This window comes from Hippocampus bargibanti, linkage group LG05 (assembly GCF_051943395.1).
Source record: "Hippocampus bargibanti isolate YZ-2025 linkage group LG05, ASM5194339v1, whole genome shotgun sequence".
Taxonomy (NCBI): domain Eukaryota; kingdom Metazoa; phylum Chordata; class Actinopteri; order Syngnathiformes; family Syngnathidae; genus Hippocampus; species Hippocampus bargibanti.
In genome coordinates this window covers 29,939,711-29,963,654 of record NC_142738.1, presented here as the reverse complement: position 1 = coordinate 29,963,654, position 23,944 = coordinate 29,939,711, and the positions used below count along the sequence as shown (strand labels likewise).

Below are 23,944 nucleotides of genomic sequence, written 5' to 3'. Positions count from 1 at the left end.
GGAGACTATATTTTAATGCTTTATCCCTTCCAGGAGGGGGCAGCATTTCCATGGCTATTCTCATAGTCGTGCTTTGTTTCAGATGTACGTAAAAGGCTGCCTGTATCATCAATGCAAAGCCGGTCATCCGGGTTTTTTTTTTGTTCTATTTTGGTGTTTTAAAAAGAAAAAAGCAAAATACTGCGCCCTGCGGCTCAAAACCAAATGGGTTCATTTAATTAAAAGTGGTGAAAAAGCAACTTTGTCAGGTATTCCATTATCGTCATGCATTGCAGTTAAAAAAAGCTAGCAAACGAGCCAGCTAGCGAACAAGCCAGCTAGCAAACAAGCTAGCTAGCGAACGTGCTAGCTCGCGAACAGACGAGCCAGCGAACATGCTAGCTAGCAAACGAGCTAGCTAGCGAACATGCTAGCTAGCAAACGAGCTAGCTAGCGAATGAGCTAGCTAACGAACTTTCAATTCAGTTAGCTGGCTAATCCCTGAGATAACGGTTGCCAAACTCCAGGTATTTCTTATTGAGTTTAGTTTTTTTACTTCAAGATGGCGGCACGAGTGGCTGCCTTTCCAGCAGCCCCTTGTGTTTTATTTTCTACTTCTTTCTTTCCTTTCATAACATGCTGCTGTGTTACTTCCGGGTAGAGTGAACGCTGGCGTGAATAGCTGACCCGCACACACACACATACAAAAAAAGTTCTTATCCTGCGACTGTAAAGTGACCTTGAGAGTTTGGAAAGGCGCTTAGAAATTAAATGTATTATTATAAAAGAAAAATAAGGGGACTCCACTGTCAAATGTATCATGTAAATAAACTTCAGACATATTTTCATACATCAGTGATTCAATAAGATTTTAATTTTTCAGTGTTTTAGTATAAAAAAAAAAAAACAAGCCGACATAGCGGCTGTCTTTCCGCTCCCGTTAGCTACAATGTTTAATTCCCAGAGCTAAAGTACAAAAACAATGTTGACACATTAACTTACACGTGCACACGCACGCCCCTCCCGGCGTTACACCCCGCCAAAACAAAACATAGTTTGCGCCTAGCAGGAAATGTGCCCCCTCTCCATCACGGTCACCTACCAAGTCATTCATATACATTAATATTGACATATGATCTGCTTCACAATAAATACACAGGCACATTCTGCTTGCGCGCACACGCACACAAATCCCAAAATAAAACGAAAAACAAACAAAAAAATCCAAACGTTGTGATGTGGCTTTTTTTTTTGAGTGGGTTTTGCCCCAGTTCAGGCAATGAGCTTTTTACATAAATATGTACATGTAAATATGTAAAAACAGATTTTATAAAAACAAAAAGAATGCCAAGAAGTTGGAGCTTGATAAATCAATAACTTAAAAAAAGTAAAAAAGAAACCAAAACGGATACAGTGATACCTCAGCTTACGAACTTAATTGGTTCCCAGAAAGTGTGTGTAAGGCGAAAAGTGTCTTCCAAACATTAATTTCCCATAGGAAACCATTAAAAATGAGAATAATCCGTTTCCAGGTTCCCACAAAACAATTTTCTACGAAACAAGCTTTAAAACTACACAAATTCTTATCGTGTGACTGTGTCCTTGAGTTTTAAGGCGCTTAGAAATTAAATGTATTATTATTATGACTAAATTATATCTTATTTTATGTATAATAAACATGCTACTGTACTGTAATTAAAGAAATAAATGACTATATAATTAAGTGGTTATATTAACCTTTGTGATAGTCGATGTAGTTGCCGCTTGGTGAAGTTGCAGTGCTTTCTCGGCGATAATACCCTCACTCGCACTGTCCCCTGCTAGCTGCTTTCCGTTAATCCAAATCAACAGAGGTTTTTCAACCTCTTCTATTGCCTGAGACCGTTGCTTAGACAACCCGGAAACACTTTTAGCCACGTGTAGCAATGGTCGACTTAGCATACTGGTTACTGGGACGCTAAGTCACACAAACGCACACCTCGTCGGTGATTTTTGATGATCTCCTTGTTCTGCTCGAAGGTGTCCTCTTCATCTTAACACTAGCATGTGGTGGGGTCTTTTTGGTCTCAAAAAAGATAAAGTACTCCACTTGATAACAAACCACGTCTGCACTCAAAGAAATGGAGGGGTGAAACTAGTCCGCCAGCCATTGTGGCGCTTCGTGTTTCCCGAACACTAGTTGGTATGCCAAAATTCTACTCTCGCGAATTTAATGTTCATCAGGCAAAAAGTTCCTAAGCTAAAGCGCTCGTAAGCTAGGGTATCACTGTAAGACTAAAATAGCACCACAAGATGGCAGCGGCCATCGTCATGAATAAATTAGGGTCAAGTCAGGACCTGAACAAGGACCTCATCCACACACATACAGTCTTGGTGGCAGTTTCGATAGTTGCAGCACGTGAGATGGTCGGTTTGATGGCCACGTCATTGGTTGACGCCCCCGTCCGTCTCCAAAGTGTTGGCGTTTGCATAGGTGTCGAAACAAACCAAAAGCGACCAGGGAGCTCAACTGTGCCAGTCCGCCGCCCTCCCGCCTCCGTCGCCGAGGTGCTTCATGGCCTGCTCGAAGGCTCGCCGCACGGACTTCTGCAGGCGCAAGCGGCGAGACTCCAGCAGCTTGACGCGGTCCAGACTGTGATCCACGCCGAACGGAGACATCTTGGATCTAGGAAGCCATTGCCTGAATGGAAACAGGGGAGGGGGGGGTACGGATTCCATTAGCATTGCGTCTCCAGTTAGCTCAGTATCAAACTCATTTTTTGGGATTTGAGCAAGCAGATTTGCTTACTCAAAACTAGCTAGCTTGATCACTAGCTAGCTAGCCCGATAGACGAGCATGGAATTTCACAAGTTTGATTTGCTTTTTGTGGGCCGAATAAAATGATGTGGCGGGCCAGATTTGGCCCCCGGGCCTTAAATTTGACACCAAATACCTTCAATATATTGAAGAGATTAGCCAGCTAGATGAATAGAAAGAAAGCGAGCTCGTTCGCTAGCTAGCGTGCTAGCTGGCTCGTTCGCTAGTTGGCGTGCTAGCCGGCTCCATCGCTAGCTAGCGCGCTAGCCGACTCCGCTAGCTATCTCGATAGATGAGCATGGAATTTCACAAGTTTGATTTGCTTTTGTGGGCCGAATAAAATGATGTAGCGGGCCATATTTGACCCCCCAGGCCTCGACTTGGACAACTGCGAGTTGCAAGAAATCCCCACAAACGAGAGGCGTCCGTTTTTGCGCCTCACCAGCTGCGCTTGCTGTCGAAGAAGTGGACGAGGAAGAGTTTCTCTGCGGACCTGAACTGCATCTGCTCGCCGGCTCGCAGCACGTCCCGCGGGGGGCGGGGAAGCGGCGCCTCCATCGGGGCCGCCCCGGTGCGCCGGCTCGCCGCCGCCCGCCTCACCCTCGGCGGCTCCATGATCTGCGGCAAAGAACACGACGAGGGGGGGGTGAGCGCGGCGCCGTTCCATCAAGGGGGACGTCCACGTCTGGAGTCACAGCCATGCAAATGCAGCGCGTGAGCCTAGCGTCTCCCCAAGCCCCACCCCCCCTGCAGGGCGACCAATCACAAGCACGCACGATGGCACGCAGGGTGGGGCTGATGGCTAAATGACAAGACAAGTCACTCACCAGCGCGGGATAGGAAGGATAGCCGCTACATTTAGCCCAAACTAGCTTAAGAGGCTCGGCGACAAAGGGGGGGGCGGCCGAGGGCTTCCACGCCTCTACAGGAACAACACAAGTGAATGACAAACACCCGATTGAAACGTTCGCCATCGGAACTCGACGCGGCAATTTGGATAGTTCGTTATTCCCCGAAAAAAAATAGTTTCAGTCAAGCTTTTTTTCTCCGATGACAATTTTGAAAATGTCGTCCGTGCCTTTGACACATGTGCGACGCACTTGACGCCCATCCTCCATTAAAGGACAACCGACGTCACTTTTTTTGTTTCCTAACTGACATCAGAAGAAAAAAAAAAACGTTTTATAGCATCTAAAATACCCAAAACACGCAGTACGATATTTTTAGTCAAATGCAAAACACCAATAAAAATGACTTCAAGTGTCTAAAAAGTACTTCAATTTGAACCCGGAAGTGGCCAGTTTCAGAAAGTCCCGCCCCCTTGTTCGTGACATCACGCCAAGACGTCTTGCCTTGCTGGAGAATCAAAACAATAACTTCAGATTCGGCTTTCTTGTTACTCATCCAGTTATGAATATGATTCAAATAGTTCCGAAGAAGAAAGCATACATGTTTGCAATCGATTAAAGAATTTATCCCGTGCCATTTTGAGGCATCAGGGGTGGGAAACGTCGCACCCAAAAAAGGCAGAAAATGGCGACAAAGCCGTGTAAGGAATTAATCAGCCCGTTTCCACAGGCTGATAAATTCCTTACATGGAGCTTTGTCGCCCTCTTCTGCCTCTTTTTGGTCCTACATGACATTTTCAGACCAAAGTACAGCAAAATGCATTGACGTGATGGAAGGACTGCTACAATGTGTCCTTTTTTCGGTCAGGGGCGTTCCTTCAGTGACGTCACGTACGGACTCGTCACCAACTCCAAATCAAGACTTCCGGAATATTCAGCGCAAGTTCTAAACGTAAAATATTGCTATATGCGGTGGAATCTTGTTAAAATACGCTCAGTAGAAGTCATCGGAAGACATTTTACAAATTATGGACACAACTTGTCCGGAGACGTCGGTTGTCCTTTAAGCATCTCCAGTTGGTCCAAAATGCCGCCTCGCCAAACCCCAGCAGCCCTTCGGTGTACATTCTATCCTTATTGGTTTAAATAGTTCTTTACTTTGAAAACTTCGAAAACAATTCATGGTTCGGGTTCCTGTGACATCATAAATTATGACAATCAAGCTAGCTATTAAGCTACGTACCTAGCTATTTATTTGCTGTCTGTTAGTTATCTATTAGCTATCTATTAGTGGTCTAGTGGCTATCTATCTAGATAGCTATCTAATAGCGGTCTTGCTGGCTGCCTAGCTATCTAGCTCGCTATCTACTGTGTTAGCTATCTATTAGCTAGCTAGCTTTCTATCAATTTGAGTTATTTCCGGGTTGAGTGAACGCTGGCACAGGTGGCTGCCGCTGCTTACCCGCATAAAAATTGATCGTGTGACTGTAAAGTGACCTTGAGTTTTGAAACCACTTCGAAATACAATGTATTATTATTAGCTATCTGTTAGCTAGCTACCTAGCTTTCTATCTATTTGAGTTACTTCCGGGTTGAGTGAACGCTGGCGCATGTGGCTGCGCCGTGCTCACCCACAGAAAAACTGATCCTATGACTGTAAAGTGACCTTGAGAGTTTTGAAAGGCACTTAGAAATTAAATGTATTATTATTATTATTATTATTATTATTATTATTAAAGCGCGTAATAAAGCAATATGGATGTATTGCATTATATTTTGGACACCTGCCATCATTACAAGCTCAGATAACTCCAGCCACACATAACTTAGGAATTAACTCTTGACGAAGAGTGCCATTCCCAAATTAGTTCGTTTTTTTTTTCTTGCTTGGGTGCCGATAGAGCACTGGCCAGACCTCTGGCAATGGTTTTTTTTCCTTCCACCAGGGGGCGGCATTTATCTTTTTTCCGTGTTAGTGTTTTGTTCCAGGTTCAGCTGTTGAAAAAGCCCTTTAGAAATCAATATACAGGTAACATCCGACTTACGACCGAGTTCTGTTCCGACCAAACGGTTGTAAGTCGAAATCCATTCAAAATGTTGAAAAGAGACTCGGAGGCTAAATGACTCGCAAACTTCCCCCACTTGTGCAATCACACGGTCGATTGCTGCACGCGAGTGACATGCTGGCTGGCCAAAATTGTTGTACGTGTTGCCGTCCTGCTAGCGCGTTGCGGTGCCAGGCCTAGAATTAAAATGTTAAAAAAAATTGTCTGGAGGTCGTGGTCATAAGTACGGGCGGTCGTAAGTCGGATGTTACCTGAATATGCTTTGTGTTGTATTTTGTACATCTGCCTCCATTTTAAGCTCAGATAACTTCAGCCACATATCACTTAGGAATTAACTCTTTTTGCGCCTAAGGTTTCTTACGCTGCATTGGATGTCGATGTCGTCCGAAAACTCAATATTTTGTGGGTCTTGCAATTGGAGTGACAATGACAAAAACCCTGGCACTGGACTGAATACATTTTTGCACATCGTCTGGCAGTCAATGAGTTAAGCAGGGTTGCCAGAGTCATTTTGTTGCAGTGGGTTTGGGTCTAAAATTGGGGAAGTTGTTAGAATGTTTCATCCCCTCCACATTGACATGCAACAAATGAATGAATAACTATTTTCAAATTAGGAGTCAACAATAATGATTGTTATTGTGGTTTACATTGGAGACGTTTTAATTTTGGTTGCGACTTCAGCAAGCATCATAAAATTTCGCAAGTTTGATTTGCTTTGGCGGGCCGAATAAAATGATGTAGCGGGGCCAGATTTGGCCCCAGGACCCGGATTTTGACAACTGTGATCGAAGGGATTAGCCAGCTAACTGAATTGAAAGTTCTCTAGCTCGCTCTTTCGTTAGCTAGCACGTTTGCTAGCGAGCTTGATGAAGAAACATGGAATTTCACAAGTTGGATTTGCTTTGGCGGGCTGAATAAAACAATGTGGCGGGCCAGATTTGGCCCCCGGGCCTCCACTTGGACACCTGTCCTATGAAGGGTTGCGAGAACAAAGCTGAGACTCTGCGTTGTAAGCCCGAGTGGTGTGACATACGCGACAATTTGTCCCAAGAAATTGGAGGAACGAGGCGAGCAATCACCTGACGAGACCTTGAGGGCGTGGCCCAAGTCTCCGTTTTGGGCGCAAGACGGAGGATTGCTTTTGTCGCCCCCTGTGCGGCCTCGAACGGGCGCCGTTCGCCCGTCGGCATTTTTGCCGACCGGCGCTGCGCTGAAAAGGAAACAAAAAAAATCCAATTGCAGATCCACACACGGTATGATAACGGCATTTGGAGGACAGCAAGGACAAAAGAGGACGGACGGACGGGCGGACGGCCACCTGGCAAGTGAGAGGGCGCCGGCGCCCGAGGAGATGCTGGACTCTGAGGAGCAGCGGCGCCGAGGCTCCGTCAGTCGAGGCGGCGAGGCGTCGCCGTCGTCGTCCTGCCCTGGCACAAAACCGTTGTGGAGCCCTGCTGACCGACACAAGTCAGCTTGTGAGCGCGGCGACCGCTCAGGGGCGATTTCCAACACGTACAGTGATATCTTGGTTTACAAACCCTTACTTACTAACGTTAAATTGATGAAAATTTAACCTTGGCATCTGAACTATTTTTCGGGATACACACGGAGCGCCACGATGAGTGATGTGTCGTCCGCGAACTAGCCCGTTCTAACAAGAAAATGGCAGCCGACTTGTTTATGTCCTCTATTCCCCGTCCCATGTCTTCAGTTAAAGCCAGAAATTTGGACTCGTTCAAAGGTAGAGTGTAGACCGCAAGGTTAAAATATCCCATCAATCAGGCTCCACAAATAACCCGCACAAGCCATCTGTACACTTGATGCAAAAAGCTATCAACCCAGCTAAACAGAACACAATTGATGAGGAACTAGGTAAAATTATAGCAGAGAAAGCACCTACAAGGGATCATTCCTCAAGATGGTGAAAGAAGAAGGCTACGTTCCTCATCAAATGCATAATGCTGATGAAACCGAAATGCTGATCAAGCCATCAACGACCATCACAAAGGTCAATAAAACGACTATTATACAGTACAGTTTATTTCTTTAATTATAATACCATAGCACATTTATTAGACATAAAATAAGGCATATTTTGTGTAGTTTTAAGGCTTAGAAAATTATGTTTTATGGCACGGGTGTCAAAGTCAAGGCCCGCGGGCCAAATCCGGCCCGCCACATCATTTTTTTCGGCCCGCGAAAGCAAATCAAACTTGTTAAATTCCATGATGATTGCCAAAATTTCATATTTTTGGATGTCAACCACAATAAAAGTCATTATTCTTGACTTCAGATTTGAAAACGAGTTATTCATTAATTTGCTGTGTGCTCTATATGTAATATTTGAAGGGATTTAAACATTCTAATGGGTTCCCCAAATTCATAACGGCCCTCGAGATGAAACCATAACTAGAATGTGGCCCGCGGCAAAAAAATGACTTTGACACCCCTGTTTTATGGGGACCTGGGAACGGATTATTCTCATTTTAATGGTTTCCTATGGGAAATGAATTTTTGGGATACACACTTTTCGCTTTACAACCAATTAAGTTCATAAGCCAAGGTATCATTGTACAAGGCGTTTCCATGCCGTACCTGTGCCGGGACGCTTGACGGGCGGCGCCTCGTCCTGGTCGCCGTCGACGCTGCTGCTCCGCGGGCGCTTCTTGGGCAGGAGCAGCGTCTCGAGACGAGGGATGACCACCGACAGGAAGGTCTTGGCGCCCAGCGGCGGCAACGGCTTCTGCGGACTCTTGGACTTGCGGAAGGCGGGGTGGGCCCGTCGCTCGCCACCCGCCGGCAAATGGCCGTTGAGCTTGTGGGCGCTCCCTGAGGTAGATGAGGTGCAAGTGGAGTCTCCCGGCGGCGCTTCCGACGGTGCCGGCGGCGGTCCGGGCGCGTCCGGCGGCGACTTTTCCAGGGTCATCTGGTGGCGGACCTCGGCGATGGTCTTCTTGAGCAGCTTGAGTCTCTTGCTGCGGGAGGGGCTGCTCCTCATGGCCGTGCTGAGGTCCAGCTTCTCCAGGAGCTCCTTCAGCTGGTCCTGCGGCGGCACCAGGCGGCGGTGGGAGGGGCTCAGCAGGCGGTCCACTGCGAGAAAAGGTGCCCCCTGGGTGAGAGTTTGCCCCCGTTGGCGCGGCGCCGATCGTCTTTCTTATAATAATAATAATAATAATAATAATAATACATTTCATTTATTAGTGCCTTTCAAAACTCTCAAGGTCACTATACAGTCACAGGATACGTTTTTTTTTCTTTGGGTGAGCAGCGGCAGCCACGCGCGCCAGCGCTCACTCAACCCGGACGTAACTCAAATAAATAGAACGCTAGCTAGCTAACAGATAGCATCAAGACTCAGGCTCAAAGTCCTCATCTCTGCATTTGCGTAAATATTGTCTTGAAAACAAATAAATACATTTTTAAAAAATAGCTAGCTAGCTAGCTTTCTTACCGTCCTCCCAGGCGAAGGGCGGCGGCGCCTGGGCTTTGGGCGCGGCGGGCAGCATCAGCCCGCTTGAAAAGTCAAAGCCGATCCGGTCGGCCTCCTTGCGGGCGCGGCGCAGGATGGCTCCGCCGTGGTCCTGCATCCTCTGGGCCGCCTTGTAGAAGAAGGTCTCCTTGGCGTTGTACTTCATGCAGTTGGCCACAATCAGCTCAAAGTCCGCCTGGAACTGGTCCAGGCTGCGGTAGGCGTGGCCGTCCACGCGTGCCCTCATGGTGGAGAAGTCCATGGGCTGCGCGATGTGGTCCAAGTAGTCCGGGACCTGGGGGGGGTTACGATTCATGAATGGCGTATAATAACAATAAAAACAACAACAACAATAACAATAATAAATTTCATTTCTAAGCGCCTTTCAAAACTCTCAAGGTCACTTTACAGTCACAGGAAGTTTTTTTGTGGGTGAGCAGTGGCAGCCACGTGCGCCAGAGTCAGAAACTGCACAAAAACTCATTCATTTTACAGTTCTGCAGTAAATAATAATAATAATACATTTCTTTTACAAGTGCCTTTCAAGGCACCTAAGGACACTATACAACTAAAAGGACAATAAAACCATCAATAAAATGATAAATAATAAAAGAGCTGATTCAGCTAAACTGTGAATGCAATTTTAAACCATGACGTCCCTGATCCACTGTTGAAAAGGACGCTTTGATCCTCTCCTATTTCATCTAGAACTGTTTCATGCAGTATACATACATGTGCGTATGTGTATATATATATATATATATATATATATATATATATATATATATATATATATATATATATATATATATATATATATATATATATGTGCGTATGTACAGTGAGACCTCAACTTACAAACTTAATTGGTTCCCAGACAGAGTGTGTAAGGCGAAAAGTGTGTATCTCAAAAAAAAAATTCCCATAGGAAACCATTAACCATAACCATATCGCTCCATAAACCTACGGAGAGGAGATGGGCATCTTTTCTTTTGCTCATCGCCGTTATTTTTTACTTTTTCATCGCTCCTGTGAACGGGGAATCCACGCGCACGCGGAATCCCATTGTTTACAGTCGAGACCAGCTACTAGCGTGGCGGGCTAATAGCGGACTAGCGGCCGCCGCACCAGACATCCCCGATGAATTGAAGAGGAGGAAACGAGGATGTCGGGCCGGGAAAGATCGCCGGAAGAGAACGAGGAAATACCGACACGTTCTCCCGTCCGTCATCATGGGGAACGTGAGATCGCTCCCAAATAAAATGGACGAGCTGGCGGCGCTAACGCGACATCAGAGGGAGTACCGGGAAGCCAGCTTGCTACTCGTCACGGAGACATGGCTTTCGGCAATCACTCCGGACGCCCACGCAGAGTTGGAGGGCTTCCAACTCGTACGAGCGGACAGAAATGAAGGCAGCGGTAAGCAGAAAGGAGGGGGGATTGCTGTATTTGTGAATGACAAATGGTGCAATCCTGGGCACATCACGGTGAAGGAAAAACTTTGCACTCGGGACATCGAGCTGCTAGCCGTTAGCCTCCGGCCGCGTTACCTGCCACGGGAATTCTCACACATCATAGCCGTGACGACGTACATTCCCCCTACGGCAAATGGCGGCGCTGCCTCCGATGCCCTCATATCTGTTGTAAACAAGCTGCAAACCCAGTCCCCCAACGCCTTGTTTATCATCTCAGGGGACTTCAATCACATTTCCCTGAAATCCTCCCTCCCAACATTCACACAGTATGTAACTTGTGCCACCAGAGACAATAACATATTGGACCTATTTTATTCAAACGCCAAGGATGCATACAAACCCTCCCCCCTCCCCCCTCTCGGAAGAGCAGACCACAATATGGTTTATCTCAAGCCTGTGTACAAACCCCTTGTCCAGAGGCAACCAGCTGTGACCCGCACGATCAAAAGATGGTCCACAGAAGCTGAAGAAGCTCTGCGGGACTGTTTTGATTCAACCAGGTGGGAGCTCTTTACTGAGATTCATGGGGAAGACATTGACTCACTCACCAACACCATCACAGACTACATTAACTTTTGTGAACAAAACACCGTACCCACCAGGACTGTGCGGTGTTTTGCCAACAACAAACCATGGATTAATCCCGACATAAAAGTCCTCCTGAAGGAGAAGAAAAGGGCTTTTGTGTCGGGCAACAGAGAGGAACTGAAGGCCGTGCAGATCCAACTGAGGAGGAAGATCAGAGAGGGGAAGAAGGCCTACAGGATGAAAATGGAGGAGCAGCTGCAAGCCAGCAATGTCGCTGGTGTCTGGAAGGGCCTGAAAAACATCTCAGGCCACAAAAGCCCAGTGACATTGAACGAAAAAGACAAGGACTGGGCAGATGAACTCAACCGCTTTTTCAATCGGTTTGACAAGACGCCAGCCGCCCCCGGCCCACCGTCAACTTCACCTGTAGCTGCACCTGCACCAACTCTCACTGTGGCCTTAGCCTCCCTGCCCCCTCTCACGACCAGCTTTCCACAACCAACATCTGCCCTCCCAACCGTTGCCACACCCTCAGCCGCCACTCTGCCTCCTGGTTCCTGCCTGTCTGTCACAACTGCGCAGGTGAGGAACCAACTGAGGAGGATGAAGGTGAGGAAGGCAGCAGGTCCGGATGACATCAGTTCCCGACTCCTCAAGACCTGCTCCGACCAGCTGTGTGACATTGTCCAGCACTTGTTCAACCTGAGCCTGAAGCTGGGCAGAGTTCCACAGCTGTGGAAAACGTCATGCCTGGTCCCAGTGCCCAAGATTGCCAACCCCAAAGAGCTCAACAGCTACAGACCGGTGGCGCTGACGTCTCACCTGATGAAGACGCTGGAGAGACTCGTCCTCGCCCACCTGCGACCGCTGGCAAGCTCATCGCTGGACCCGCTGCAGTTTGCCTACCAGCCCAGCATCGGTGTGGAGGATGCCATCATCTACCTCCTCCATACGGCGTTGCTGCACCTGGAGAATGCTGGGAGCACGGTGAGGATCACATTCTTCGATTTCTCCAGTGCCTTCAACACCATCCAGCCCAGTCTACTGGGGGACAAGCTGCAGCATGCCGGAGTCGACCATCACCTCACATCCTGGATTACAGACTACCTCACAAACAGGCCACAGTACGTGAGGGTAAAGAACTGTGAGTCGGACAGGCTTCTCTGCAGCACCGGAGCACCGCAGGGAACAGTCCTGGCTCCATTCCTCTTCACCCTCTACACCTCGGACTTCAACTACAACACCCCAACCTGCCACCTTCAGAAGTTCTCTGACGACTCAGCTATTGTCGGCCTCATTACAGAGGGAGACGATAGGGAGTACAGGGGACTGACAAAGGACTTTGTGGACTGGTGCCAGCAGAATCACCTCCAGATCAACACTGGCAAAACCAAGGAGCTGGTGGTGGATTTCTGCAGGAAACAATCGTCACCTGCACCATTGAACATCCAGGGTTCGGACATTGAGAGGGTGACCTCCTACAAGTACCTGGGTGTTACTCTCAACAATAAACTGGACTGGACAACAAACACGGATGCCCTAATCAAAAAGGGACAGAGTCGCCTCTTCCTCCTCAGGAAACTGAGGTCTTTTGGAGTTCAGGGGTCACTCCTAAAGACTTTCTATGACTCTGTGGTGGCATCAGCCATCCACTATGGCATTGTCTGCTGGTCAGGCAGCATCACCACCCGGGACAGAAAAAGACTGGAGCGCTTTGTCAAGCGGGCCAGTTCTGTCGTGGGCTGCTCGCTGGACTCTCTTGAGGAGGTGGGCAACAGACGGACGCTAGCTAAACTAAAAGCTATGACGGACAGCCCCTCCCACCCCCTCCTGCCCATCCTGACAGCTCTGGGTAGCTCCTTTAGCCAGAGACTATTACACCCGCGCTGCAAGAAGGAGAGGTACCGCCGCTCGTTCCTACCGACTGCTGTCAGGCTTCACAATTCCCAATGATCACATGTGAAAAAAAAAAAAAAAAAAAAAAAAAAAAAAAAAAAAAAAAAACTGGACACTTGTAAATATGGGTTGTTGCAATATATCTTAATGCATCTCTTGATTCTGCACTATGTACAGTCTTGTTTATAGAACGGTTTTTGCACATCTACATTTGCACAGTATACAGTTGACATTTTTATTTTGTTATGCTTAGAATATCTTGTTTTCTATCCTTTCACTCCCACCCCAACCCCATCCCTCTTCAATTGCTGCTGTGGACTGCAAATTTCCCCATTGCGGGACGAATAAAGGTATTCTGATTAAAATGGGAATAATCCGTTCCCGGGTTTCCATAAAATATACTTTTCAACTAAATAAGTCTTAAAACTACACACAACATACCTTATTCTATGTATAATAAATGTGATATTGTATTGTAATGAAAGAAATACACTGCATTGTATCATAAAGTCACTTTATTTACATTTGTGATGGTCATTTATGGCTTGATGGAATGGCGTTGGAGGTCAAAGGGAATTGCTGTTTGGAAAGTGAGGCGCATTACATGACGACTGTAATGTAAAAGAAATAAACTGTGCTGTAAAATAAAGTTTTATTGACCTTTTTGATGGTCGTTGATGGCTTATGGAAGGAGAGTCACCTTCCATAAGGACTGTTGGTAACTTAACCTCTGGTGCTGTTCGGGCGTGTGCTTCCGCCGAAGATCACTCCGCCAGCCGTGGTGGGTGTGTATTATGAAAATAGTGCTTATTATAAGGTTTAATTTTCAGAAATTTGACGTTTGTAAGACGAAAAGTTTGTAAGTTGAGGTGTTTGTAAGTTGAGGTCTCACTGTGTATATATATATATATATATATATATATATATATATATATATATATATATATATATATATATATATATATATATATATATATATATATATATACACATATATATATATATATATACAGTAAAGTCTCGTTATATCGATATTCAAGGGAGTCCGAAAAAATCTCGATATAACCGGGACTATCGATATATCCGACCCTGTTTGCATGTAATTTTCTCCGTGCGTGCATAGAAATAGTATCGATATAACCGGGACTATCGATATATCCGATATCGATATAACGAGACTTTACTGTATATACAAACAAATCCGATCTGTCTTCGGTCTCACACCCGCAAGAAATGCTCCCATTGTATAACCCCCCCGGCTGACCTCCTTGGCGCTGACGGGCAGAGCAAAGACGTTGTAGTGGTCCTTCTGCTGCAGCTGGCCCAGCACGGCCCGGAGGAGGATGTTGAAAGGGGTCAGCTGGACCTCCAGCGCCGACTGATGCAGCTTCATCTGGGAACCAAGCGCACGCAGGCAAGGGTGAGCACGACTCACCTTTAACAAACCAAAAACCAAATATAGCTTGGCTTACGAACTTAATTGGTTCCCAGAAAGTGTGTGTTAGGCGAAAAGTGTGTATTCCAAACATTAATTCCCCATAGGAAACCATTAAAATGAGAATAATCCGTTCCCAGGTCCACATAAAACATAATTTTCAACTAAATAAGATAACGAGATAGATAGCTAATAAATCTGCTATGGTATTGTAATTAAAGAAATAAACTGTAGAGTACAATAAAGTCATTTTATTGACCGTTGTGATGGTCGTTGATGCCTTGATGGAATGGATAGCTTTTTGCATAAAGTGTCTCAAGCTCTGCGTTGTACATCTTGGAAGTTGTGATATTGCAACAGATGCAGGCTGACACACTAGAAACTTCATTAATAGCTGGTTCCCTTGCTTGTATGTTCTCTTCAAATTATACAGATGGCTTGTGTGGGTTATTTGTGTACCCTGATTGATGGGATATTTTAACCTTGCAGTCTACACTCTGCCTTTGAACTATCAATAAAGTTGAAACGAGCCCAAATTTCACTGTTTTCTATCCATGTTCTCACCATTTCACTTTTGACTTTTTTATTTCAAGCTCTGTCATCTCCCTTTCGTGTGTGTGTGTGTGTGTGTGTTTTTCTGTGTCCCCTCCCTCCTCTACCACGGATCTTGACCAATCACGTGCGGCTTTAACCGAAGACTGGAAATAGAGGACAAAAAAAGTCGGCTGCCATTTTCAGCTCCATGTTAAGAGCTCCAAGAGCCGGCTCGTTCACGAACGACACACAAGTCATTGTGTCGCTCCGTGTGTTTCTCGAAAAATAGTTTGTATGCCAAGATTATATTCACGCGAATTTAACATTCACAAGGCGAAAGGTTCGTTAGCTAAAGCGTTCGTAAGCCGGGGTATCACTGTACCTCCTCCCTCTTCAGCTTCTCCCTCTTCCTGATGAGCTCCAGGAGGAGGCGCGCTCGCTCCAGGTCGTGCCTGAGTCTGTGCCACTCCTTCAGCTGCTCCTTCAGCGCCTGGTTGGTTTCCGCGGGAACCTGAAGGAAGACCCGCCCCCCAACCGTTGCCGTAATGAGCAAATCCAAACGGAACAGCCGAGAAGGAATATCTCGACGCCGGCTCACCGGCGACGCCGATTTGGGCGTTTGGGGCGGGTCGGCCTGCAGGCGGCGGATGAGCGGCACGTTGTTCCTGGACCGCCTCTTGAGGACCCAGTAGCTCAGAACCCGCTCCACAAAGAGACGCTTCCTCTGGACCGCCACCTGGTTCAGGATGGTGTCCAGGCTGAAGCCACAAAGGGTAAATTACATCATCTCGGTTCTCAACCAAAAGTTTTGTGTTTTCGATGCCTCAGTTTACAACCAAAAAGGGGCTTCTCGTCCTAACTGAGGGAACTTAAACGCAGTCTATTAGCTATCTAACTAGCTAGCTGGCTATCTTGCTAGCTATTTATTAGCCGGCTGACTGACTACCCGGCTATCTATTTGCTGTCTATTAGCTACCTAACTGACTAGCTGGCTATCTAGCTAGCTATCTATTTGCTGTCTATTGGCCGGCTGACCGACTAGCTGGCTATCTAGCTATCTATCTATTTGCTGTTTATTAGCCAGCTGACTGACTAGCTGGCTATCGAGCAATCTATCTATTTGCTGTCTATTAGCGGGCTGACTGACTAGCTGGCTAGCTAGCTAGCTATTTTCTGTCTATTAGCTGGCTGACTGACTAGCTGGTTATCTATACGCTGTCTATTAGCTGACTGACTGATTAGCTGGTTATCTATTTGCTGTCTATTAGCCGGCTGACTGACTAGCTGGCTATATAGCTTGGTATCTATTAGCTATCTAACTGACTCGCTCGCTATCTAGTTAGCTATTTGCTGTCTATTAGCCGGCTGACTGACCAGCTGGCTAGCTAGTTATCTATTTGATGCTTATTAGCCGGCTCACTGACTAGCTTGCTATCAAGCTAGCTATCTATTTGCTGTCTGTTACCCAGCTGGCTATCTAGCTAGCTATTAGCTATCTAACTGACTAGCTGGCTATCTAGGTAGCTATTAGCTATCTAACTGACTAGCTGGCTATCTAGGTAGCTATTAGCTATCTACCTGACTAGCTGGTTATCTAGGTAGCTATCTATTTTCTGTCTATTAGCTATCTAGCTACCTAGCTGGTTATCAAGCTAGCTATTTAGTAGCTAGCTATTTAGCTGGCTAACTAACTAGCTATTTATTTGCTGTCTATTAGCTATCTCGCAACCTAGCTTGTTATCTATCAAGCCAGCTATTTAATAGTTATCTATCTAGCTAGCTATCTTTTTGCTGTCTATTAGCCGGCTGACTGACTTGCTGGCTATCTCGCTATCTATTTTCTGTCTATTAGCTATCCAGCTACCTAGCCGGTTATCTAGCTGGCTATCTATTAGCTATCTATCAAGCAAGCTATCTATGTAGTTGGCTATCTAGCTAGCTATTTATTTCTGTCTATCGGCTACCTAGCTAGCTATCTATTAGAAATCTATCAAGCTAGCCATTTATTAGCTATCTATCTATCTGGCTATCTACTGACTAGCTAGCTAGCTTTCTATGTAAAGTCTCGTTATATCGATATTCTGTGGAGTCTGAAAAGATAGCGATATAACCGGACTATCGATATAGCCGATCCTGCGCCAAACTGCATTAAAAGGGGGCACTAAATGGGGAATCTTTGATATGGCATGTCATTTTCTCCTTGAGTTCATGGATTGCGTATCTAGCATGCTTTTGTACTGGAGTGAAGTGAAAAATAAACGTATGCATTAAATAAAAACATCATTGATTATTTTTATAACGCACTGTCGCAATCGTGACTCTGAGTAGCACTCGACATTGTACACACGAGAGAAACCACGAACTTCAGCATGTACAAACATAAGAAAAACAGTGATTCTTGCAAGCGATAAAGATATCTGAATACAACACTATTAAATACATGTATGGAAAACGAAAACTGCAACGTTTACATTACTTACGTTGATATAGCATTCTGCGACATGAAGGAGTTGCTTGTTGGATTGTCCCCCACAGCCACGATTGCCTTCTACGTTGTTCGGATATCACAATTCGTATGTTGAAATTGGGGTTGAACAACTAGCTAGCTAGCTAACGGATAGCTAATACAACAATTTGTAACGGACCGAAAACTGTTTTTGTCTGTCACTTTGTGTCGTTGTGGGTCGTGTGGCCAGCTAGACGCCAATAGCTAGCCAGCTAGCTAATGGATAGCTAATAAATAGCTAATAGATAGCCAGATAGCCAACAGCTAGCCAGCTAACAGCTAGCTAGCTAACGGATAGCAAATACCACAATTTGTAACGGACCGAAAACTGTTGTTTGTTTGTCACTTTGTGTCGTTGTGGGTCGTGTGGCGACGTATTTGGTGCGATTCTCATCCGCCTACCTGGAGGAGGTGATGCTGGGCCCGGCGTGGGACGCGGCGCGACTTTCGGGCCAGGGGGGCGACTCGGGCCGCTTGCGGCGCTTCCGACGCCAGGCCTTGTCACGCCGCTCGCCGCGCGGCTCCTCGTAGACGCGCAGCGGGCGGCGCTCGGCGCCGCGGGGCGTGTGGCTGCGGCAGAAGGCCGTCTTCTTGACAGCGTAAGCCCCCGGCGGCGCCCCCGCGGGCTCCATCTTCAGGAAAAGGCCGGCCTTCTGGGCGCAGCTGACGTGGAAGGCGGCGTAGCAGTTGGGGCGGTCGCACTGGATGCAGGCGCCTGCCGCTTTGGCCTTGCACAGGCAGCAGGTGAGCTTCCAGCGGGCGGGCGGCACGCGGCGCAGGCCGCGGATGGGCTCCAGCAGGAGGGCGTCGGCGAAGTCCACCTCGGGCACCCACAGGGCGCAGGCCACGTGGCCCCAGCGCCCGTCCTCCGTCTTCTTCAGGGCGCCGCCCCGGTTGGGGCAGAACAGGCAGTCGGCGGGCCGCGCCGGACGCTGCCGGCAGTGACGGCAGAGCCAGCGGCCCGCGGGGGGCTGCGCCACGCCGTAGCACGCCCGGTGCACGGCCATGCGGCAGGCGTCGCAGAAGAGGACGGCGTCGCCATCGTCGCCGCACACGCAGCAGACGGCGTCCTCGCCGGACGGCGGGCGAACCCGTTCGGCGCCCCCGCCCAGCGACTCCTTCTCCAGCCGGTCCATGAGGAACTCAAAGAGGTGGTGCGAGACCTGGCTGATGCCGTCGCTGCGCCGCTTGTGGTTGAGCAGCTCCAGCCAGGCGTAGTCCTCCTCGTCCATGTCGTACTCCACCTCATCGTCCAGCTCCTCGGCCGAGCGCTCGGCGTAGGCGTAGTAGGCGGCCGGGCGGCGGGGCACGGCCGGCAGGTGGTACTCCACCGTGCGCACCCTGGGCTGGGGCGGCGGGGGGCGGGCTTGGGCGGGCGGGGGCGCCAGCGCCGCGCTCTTGCGGCGCCGGCTGTCTTGGAGGCGGGCGGAGCGCAGCGGTGCCCGGTGGGGCTGCTGGTGGCTGTTCTCCTTGTTGCTGTTGCACTCCAAGATCTCCTGCGCGGTGGGGTGCTCGTCGCCAATGACGTCCATCTTGTCGTAGATGCTGAGCCGGTGCAGGCGACCGTCCACCTCCAGCTCCACCATGCGCTGGGCCTGCGCGTAGGTCAGCGTCTGGCGGTTGGGCGACGGCATGATGGGCGACGGGTCCCTCCTGGGCGCCGCCGCCCGAGGCTGACGCCCTTTCTTCTTCATGCTGCCAAACCAGACCAGAAAAACACCGCAAAAAAAAAAAGAAGAAGAAACAAACATGTAATAATAATACATTTCATTTATAAGCGCCTTTCAAAACTCTCACGGTCACAGGATACGTTTTTTTTTCTGTGGGTGAGCAGCGGCAGCCACACGCACCAGCATTCACTCAACCCGAAAGTTACTCAAACAGATAGAAAGCTAGCTCGCTAGCTAATAGATAGCTAATTGCTCGATATACAGCTAGGCAGCTAGTTAGCAAATAGAGAGCTAGCTAGCTAGACAGCCAGAAAGCAAATAACCCGCACAAGCCATCTGTACAATATGACGAGAACATACAAGCAAGGGAACCAGCTATTAATAAAGTTTCTAGTGTGTCTGCCTGCATCTGTTGCAACTTCCAAGATGTACAACTCAGAGCTCCTTGAGACACTTTATGCAAAAAGCCATCAATGACCATCACAAATGTCAATAAAACGACTTTATTGTACAGTACAGTTTATTTCTTTCATTACAATACCATAGCACACTTATTATACATAAAATAAGGTACATTGTGTGTAGTTTTAAAGGACAACCGATGCGTCCGGAGAAGTTGTCTCGACTACAGTGATACCTTGGCTTACAAACTTAATTGGTTCCCAGAAAGTGTGTGTAAGGCAAAAAGTGTGTATTTCAAACATTAAATTCCCACAGGAAACCATTAAAATGAGAATAATCCATTCCCAGGTCCCCATAAAACATAATTTTCAACTAAATAAGCCTTAAAGGACAACAGACACCTTCGGACAAGTTTTGTCCATAATTTGTAAAATCACTTCAAATGACTTCTACTGAGCGTATGTTACAAAGATTCCACCGCATATAGCTATAGTTTACGTTTTAAGACTCGCGCTGAATATTTCGGAAGTCTTGTTTTTGAGCTGGTGACGAGTCCTCACGTCACGCAAGGAACGCCCCTGACCGAGAAAGGACACACAATGCATTTTGCAGTACTTTGTTTGGTCTGAAAACGTCGTGTTGATGGTGAAATTAGAAGGAAAAAAACGTAAATAACACGATGGTGAATCGTTGTGTGTTGCACCAAGAAAACGATTTGATATTCGCTGACAAATTCAGCAGACAAATCAGCCAACAGAGTTCGGCGCCATATTGTGCATTTTCTGGGACACTACATTGCTGTCATTGATGGCTCGAATTGATATGGGAGGACTCCTTTAATCGATTGCAAACATTTATGCTTTCCTCTTCAGAACTATTTGAATCATATTCATAACTGGATGAGTAACAACAAAGCATCTTCTCCGAATCTGAAGCCATTGTTTTGATTCTTGAGCAAGGCAAGACGACCTGGTGTGACATCACAAAATGGGGGCGGGACTTTCTGAAAATCCCCAGTTTCGAGCTGATTTGTGGCAGTTTTTGGACACTTTGAAGGACAACCGACGTCATTTTTTTTGTTTTTTAACTGACACCAGAAAAACGTTTTATAGCATCTAAAATTTGGTCAGAACGGAACTCAGTCGTAAGTCGGATGTTACCCGCATTGGCATTCGGCCATGTGACTTGAACGGCACAGGCCTGTTGGAGGAGCACCAAAGGGTGTGTGATTTTGGGTCACTGTAGCAACAGCTTTTCGTGACGCCCGGATGACAATGAGCAGAAATTCGCTGTGCTTGCTTTTCTCTCAGCTGAACAGGAAATCCTGTCCGAACCCGCAACCTGATCGTCCTGCTTTGCCAATGGCGCTTTTACACACACCTCATCCGTTGGCGGCTTTGTACGCTTGCGACAGTTCTTCCTGCAGGAACTTTGCGATCAAAAGAAATCAATCAGTGGCAATTTCGATTGGATCATTCAAATACAGTCGGAATCACGGTGAAGAGTCAACGCCGCCTCAGAAACATCTCAATCATTGCCTATGTCAAGGGTGTCAGTCGCTAGCTAGCTCACTTGCGAGCTCGATATATGAGCGTGGAATTATATTTGCTTTGGCGGGCCAAATAAAATGATGTGACGGGCTAGATTTGGCCCCCGGGCCTTGACTTGGACACCTGTGATTGAAGTGATGAGGCAACCCGCTGAATAGAAAGAGAGCTGGCTATCTCGATCGCTAGCTTACGAACTTTTCGCCTTACGAACCTTAAATTTGCGAGAATATGTTGGCAAACAAACTAGTTTTCTGTGGACGAACCAAACCACACAGCGCCACGGTGGCTGGTGGACTAGTTTTCGGCACCCCCTTTCTTTGAGTGCGACCGTGGTTTGTTATCGAGTGGAGTGCTTTTCAATTATGGGAGCGAAAAAGACACCACCACAGGATAGTGTTAAGCCGAAGAGGACACAAAAGAAAATGACGGTCGAGCAGAAGAAGGAGATCATCGAAAAACACCAACGAGGTGCGCGTTTGTGTGAGTTAGCATCCCGGTACGAGTACGCCAAGTTGCTACGTGTGGCTAAGGGTGCTTCGGTGTTGTCTCAGCAACGGTCTCAAGCAATAGAAAAGGTTGAAAAACTTCTGTTGATTTGGATTAACAAAAAGCAGCTGGTAGGGGACAGTGTGAGTGAGGGTATTATCGCTGAGAAAGCATGTCAACTTCACTCGGGTATCATCAAGAGGCAACTACATCAACAACCATCACAGAAGGTCAATCAAACCACTGATTAGACAGTACAGTTTATTTCTTTAATGGCAATACAATAGCACAGTTATTATACATAAACCAAGGTATATTTTGTGTAGTTTTAAGGCTTATTTTGTAGAAAATTCTGTTTTATGGGGACCTGGAAACTGATTATTTAAAATTTTAATGGTTTCTTATGGGAAATAAATGTTCAGCAGATGAACTTTTCGCCTTTCACACACTTTCTGGGAACCAATTAATAATAATAATACATTTAATTTATGACAGCCTTTCAAAACTCTCATTCAGTCCCATTAAGTTTGTAAGCTGAGGTGTCACTGTATTGATGAGGTGATACCGGTCGAAATGGGGCAATCAGGCCAGTCGTTAGTCAGAACGACAGGAAATATCAGTGGATCAGCTGCAGTGGGTAGTCCTCTGCTCCCCCCAGCCTGAGAGCAGGGACCTATCATAGCAGAGTCCGGCACCGCCATGCCTGGACAGTAGGGATATATATATATATATATATATATATATATATATATATATATATATATATATATATATATATATATATATATATATATATATATATATATATATATATATAGGGCCTAAACTACCAGTAAGACTTTAGTTTGCTAACAAAGTTTCTTGGATAAGAAGCGAAACGTCCGACACCTTCAAAAAAAGTACAGATGACGGCTGAAGAAACCTTTTCATCGATGGACCACTCCTGTACGACTGAGAGCTTACACAGACTATCAATAAAGTTTTGACATGGCTTCAATATTTTCACAGACAGTCGAAGGAAAACGTTTGTGACCAATTCGGGCAGTTGTGCAAGACATTCCTAAGGGTTTTTTTTGCGCCCTCCCACCATACCACAACAAACAAGTGGCCTGCTTGAAAGACCAGGATGGCGGTCAACGTGATGACGATCACTCGGTTGGTCAGTCAGTCACGTGGTTCCGTCGTTTCACTCGACATCTCGAGTGTGTAGGGCATTCTCGTGCACGACCTTAATAACAACATACTGGACAGACGACCGGTCTTGCCCCCCCCAGTCCCCCGAAATCCCAATTCATAACAAATACAACCCGCGGTCCCAAAATGGCCGCAGAGCTGCGTAAAAGACGTTTAATTTTAACACATCTCTCTTGTGATTACTTTGAGGGAATGCCATGGTGGAAAGTTCGCATACCGCTGCTGACTGTGTGAGAAAGCAAGCAGAAGTGGGTCGACCCTCTGTCTTTCGACGAATGAACGAAAAATAGGAGGCGGTTAGCTCATCGGCTCCGTGCCGATCCCGGCGAGCCTCCGCCGGGTCGCTACTCGCTAGCCGCCCCCTCTGGATCGGATGGCCACAAGCGACAGTTAGCCGCCGCGGCTAACTAACGTCCGCTCGGCCAAGTGTTGGTTGACGAGACGGTCGCGCGCAAACGTCTAGTTTCAAGTCAAGCTTGACCCGGAGAGTTATTTGGAAGGTTTGCTAGGCCTGGAACACCCCCCAAAATCCCCACCGCATCTTGGACGAACGCACGCACACGCGGTCAGCGTCGCTCCCCACGACTCGCTTGCTAAAAGGAGCAAAAGGGGGAGGAAAACATGGCGACTAACAACAAGACAACCAACGGGGGCTTTAAAGCTTCAAGTTGTCACATCGTCGCGACCGTCAACGTTCGCGTTTGACAACCACCGGAGTTCGGCGACGGAGGGCGAAGGCGAAAAGGTCCCCGACGGGTTTGAATTTACCTGGCTTGTCACAATAATTCGGCTTGAGCAGGAGGACCGCTGGCAATGGCGGTCGGCGGCGAGGCCCGCGGAGCCCAAAAGCGTCGAGGTCTGCGGAGCCCAAGTGGCCGCTGGCTTAAATCCGCATTCAGCCGGAGCTCGCTGCGGAACCGAGGGTGACGCGAGCAGCTCGTTCGCAAAGTATCCAGGGCGATAGAAGGACGCGTCGAGGCCGTTCCGGGCTCACTGCGGGCCGGGACGACTCGCGAAGGTTGCGGTGGTCGGGTCGCGCAGACTCGTAGAGCTGCTTTCTCTGTCCCCCCCAACAACAAGGCGGCTGCTAGTACCGTGCGTCGTGACGT

At 47.4% G+C, this 23,944-nt stretch overlaps 1 protein-coding gene across 5 annotated transcripts; it reads right to left on the bottom strand.

Annotated features, from left to right (window-relative positions):
• Positions 1 to 834: 834 nt before the first annotated feature.
• Positions 835 to 23,943, bottom strand: LOC148898462 (bromodomain-containing protein 1-like). Of its 5 annotated transcripts, none has more exons than XM_088995625.1 (12): positions 23,604 to 23,943; positions 17,936 to 19,228; positions 15,626 to 15,785; positions 15,410 to 15,538; positions 14,323 to 14,451; positions 9,142 to 9,454; positions 8,286 to 8,780; positions 7,009 to 7,144; positions 6,770 to 6,900; positions 3,604 to 3,698; positions 3,219 to 3,394; positions 835 to 2,659 (listed from the first exon to the last, which is right to left on the bottom strand). In XM_088995625.1, the coding sequence occupies exons 2-12, from the start codon at positions 19,225 to 19,227 to the stop codon at positions 2,485 to 2,487; spliced, it is 3,231 nt and encodes a 1,076-aa protein (XP_088851751.1). In that variant the 5' UTR covers position 19,228; positions 23,604 to 23,943; the 3' UTR covers positions 835 to 2,484. The 5 variants fall into 5 exon arrangements, with proteins under 5 accessions (XP_088851751.1, XP_088851753.1, XP_088851752.1 ...); XM_088995627.1 differs by having other exon boundaries at positions 3,270 to 3,394; XM_088995626.1 differs by having other exon boundaries at positions 7,009 to 7,141.
• Position 23,944: the final 1 nt, after the last annotated feature.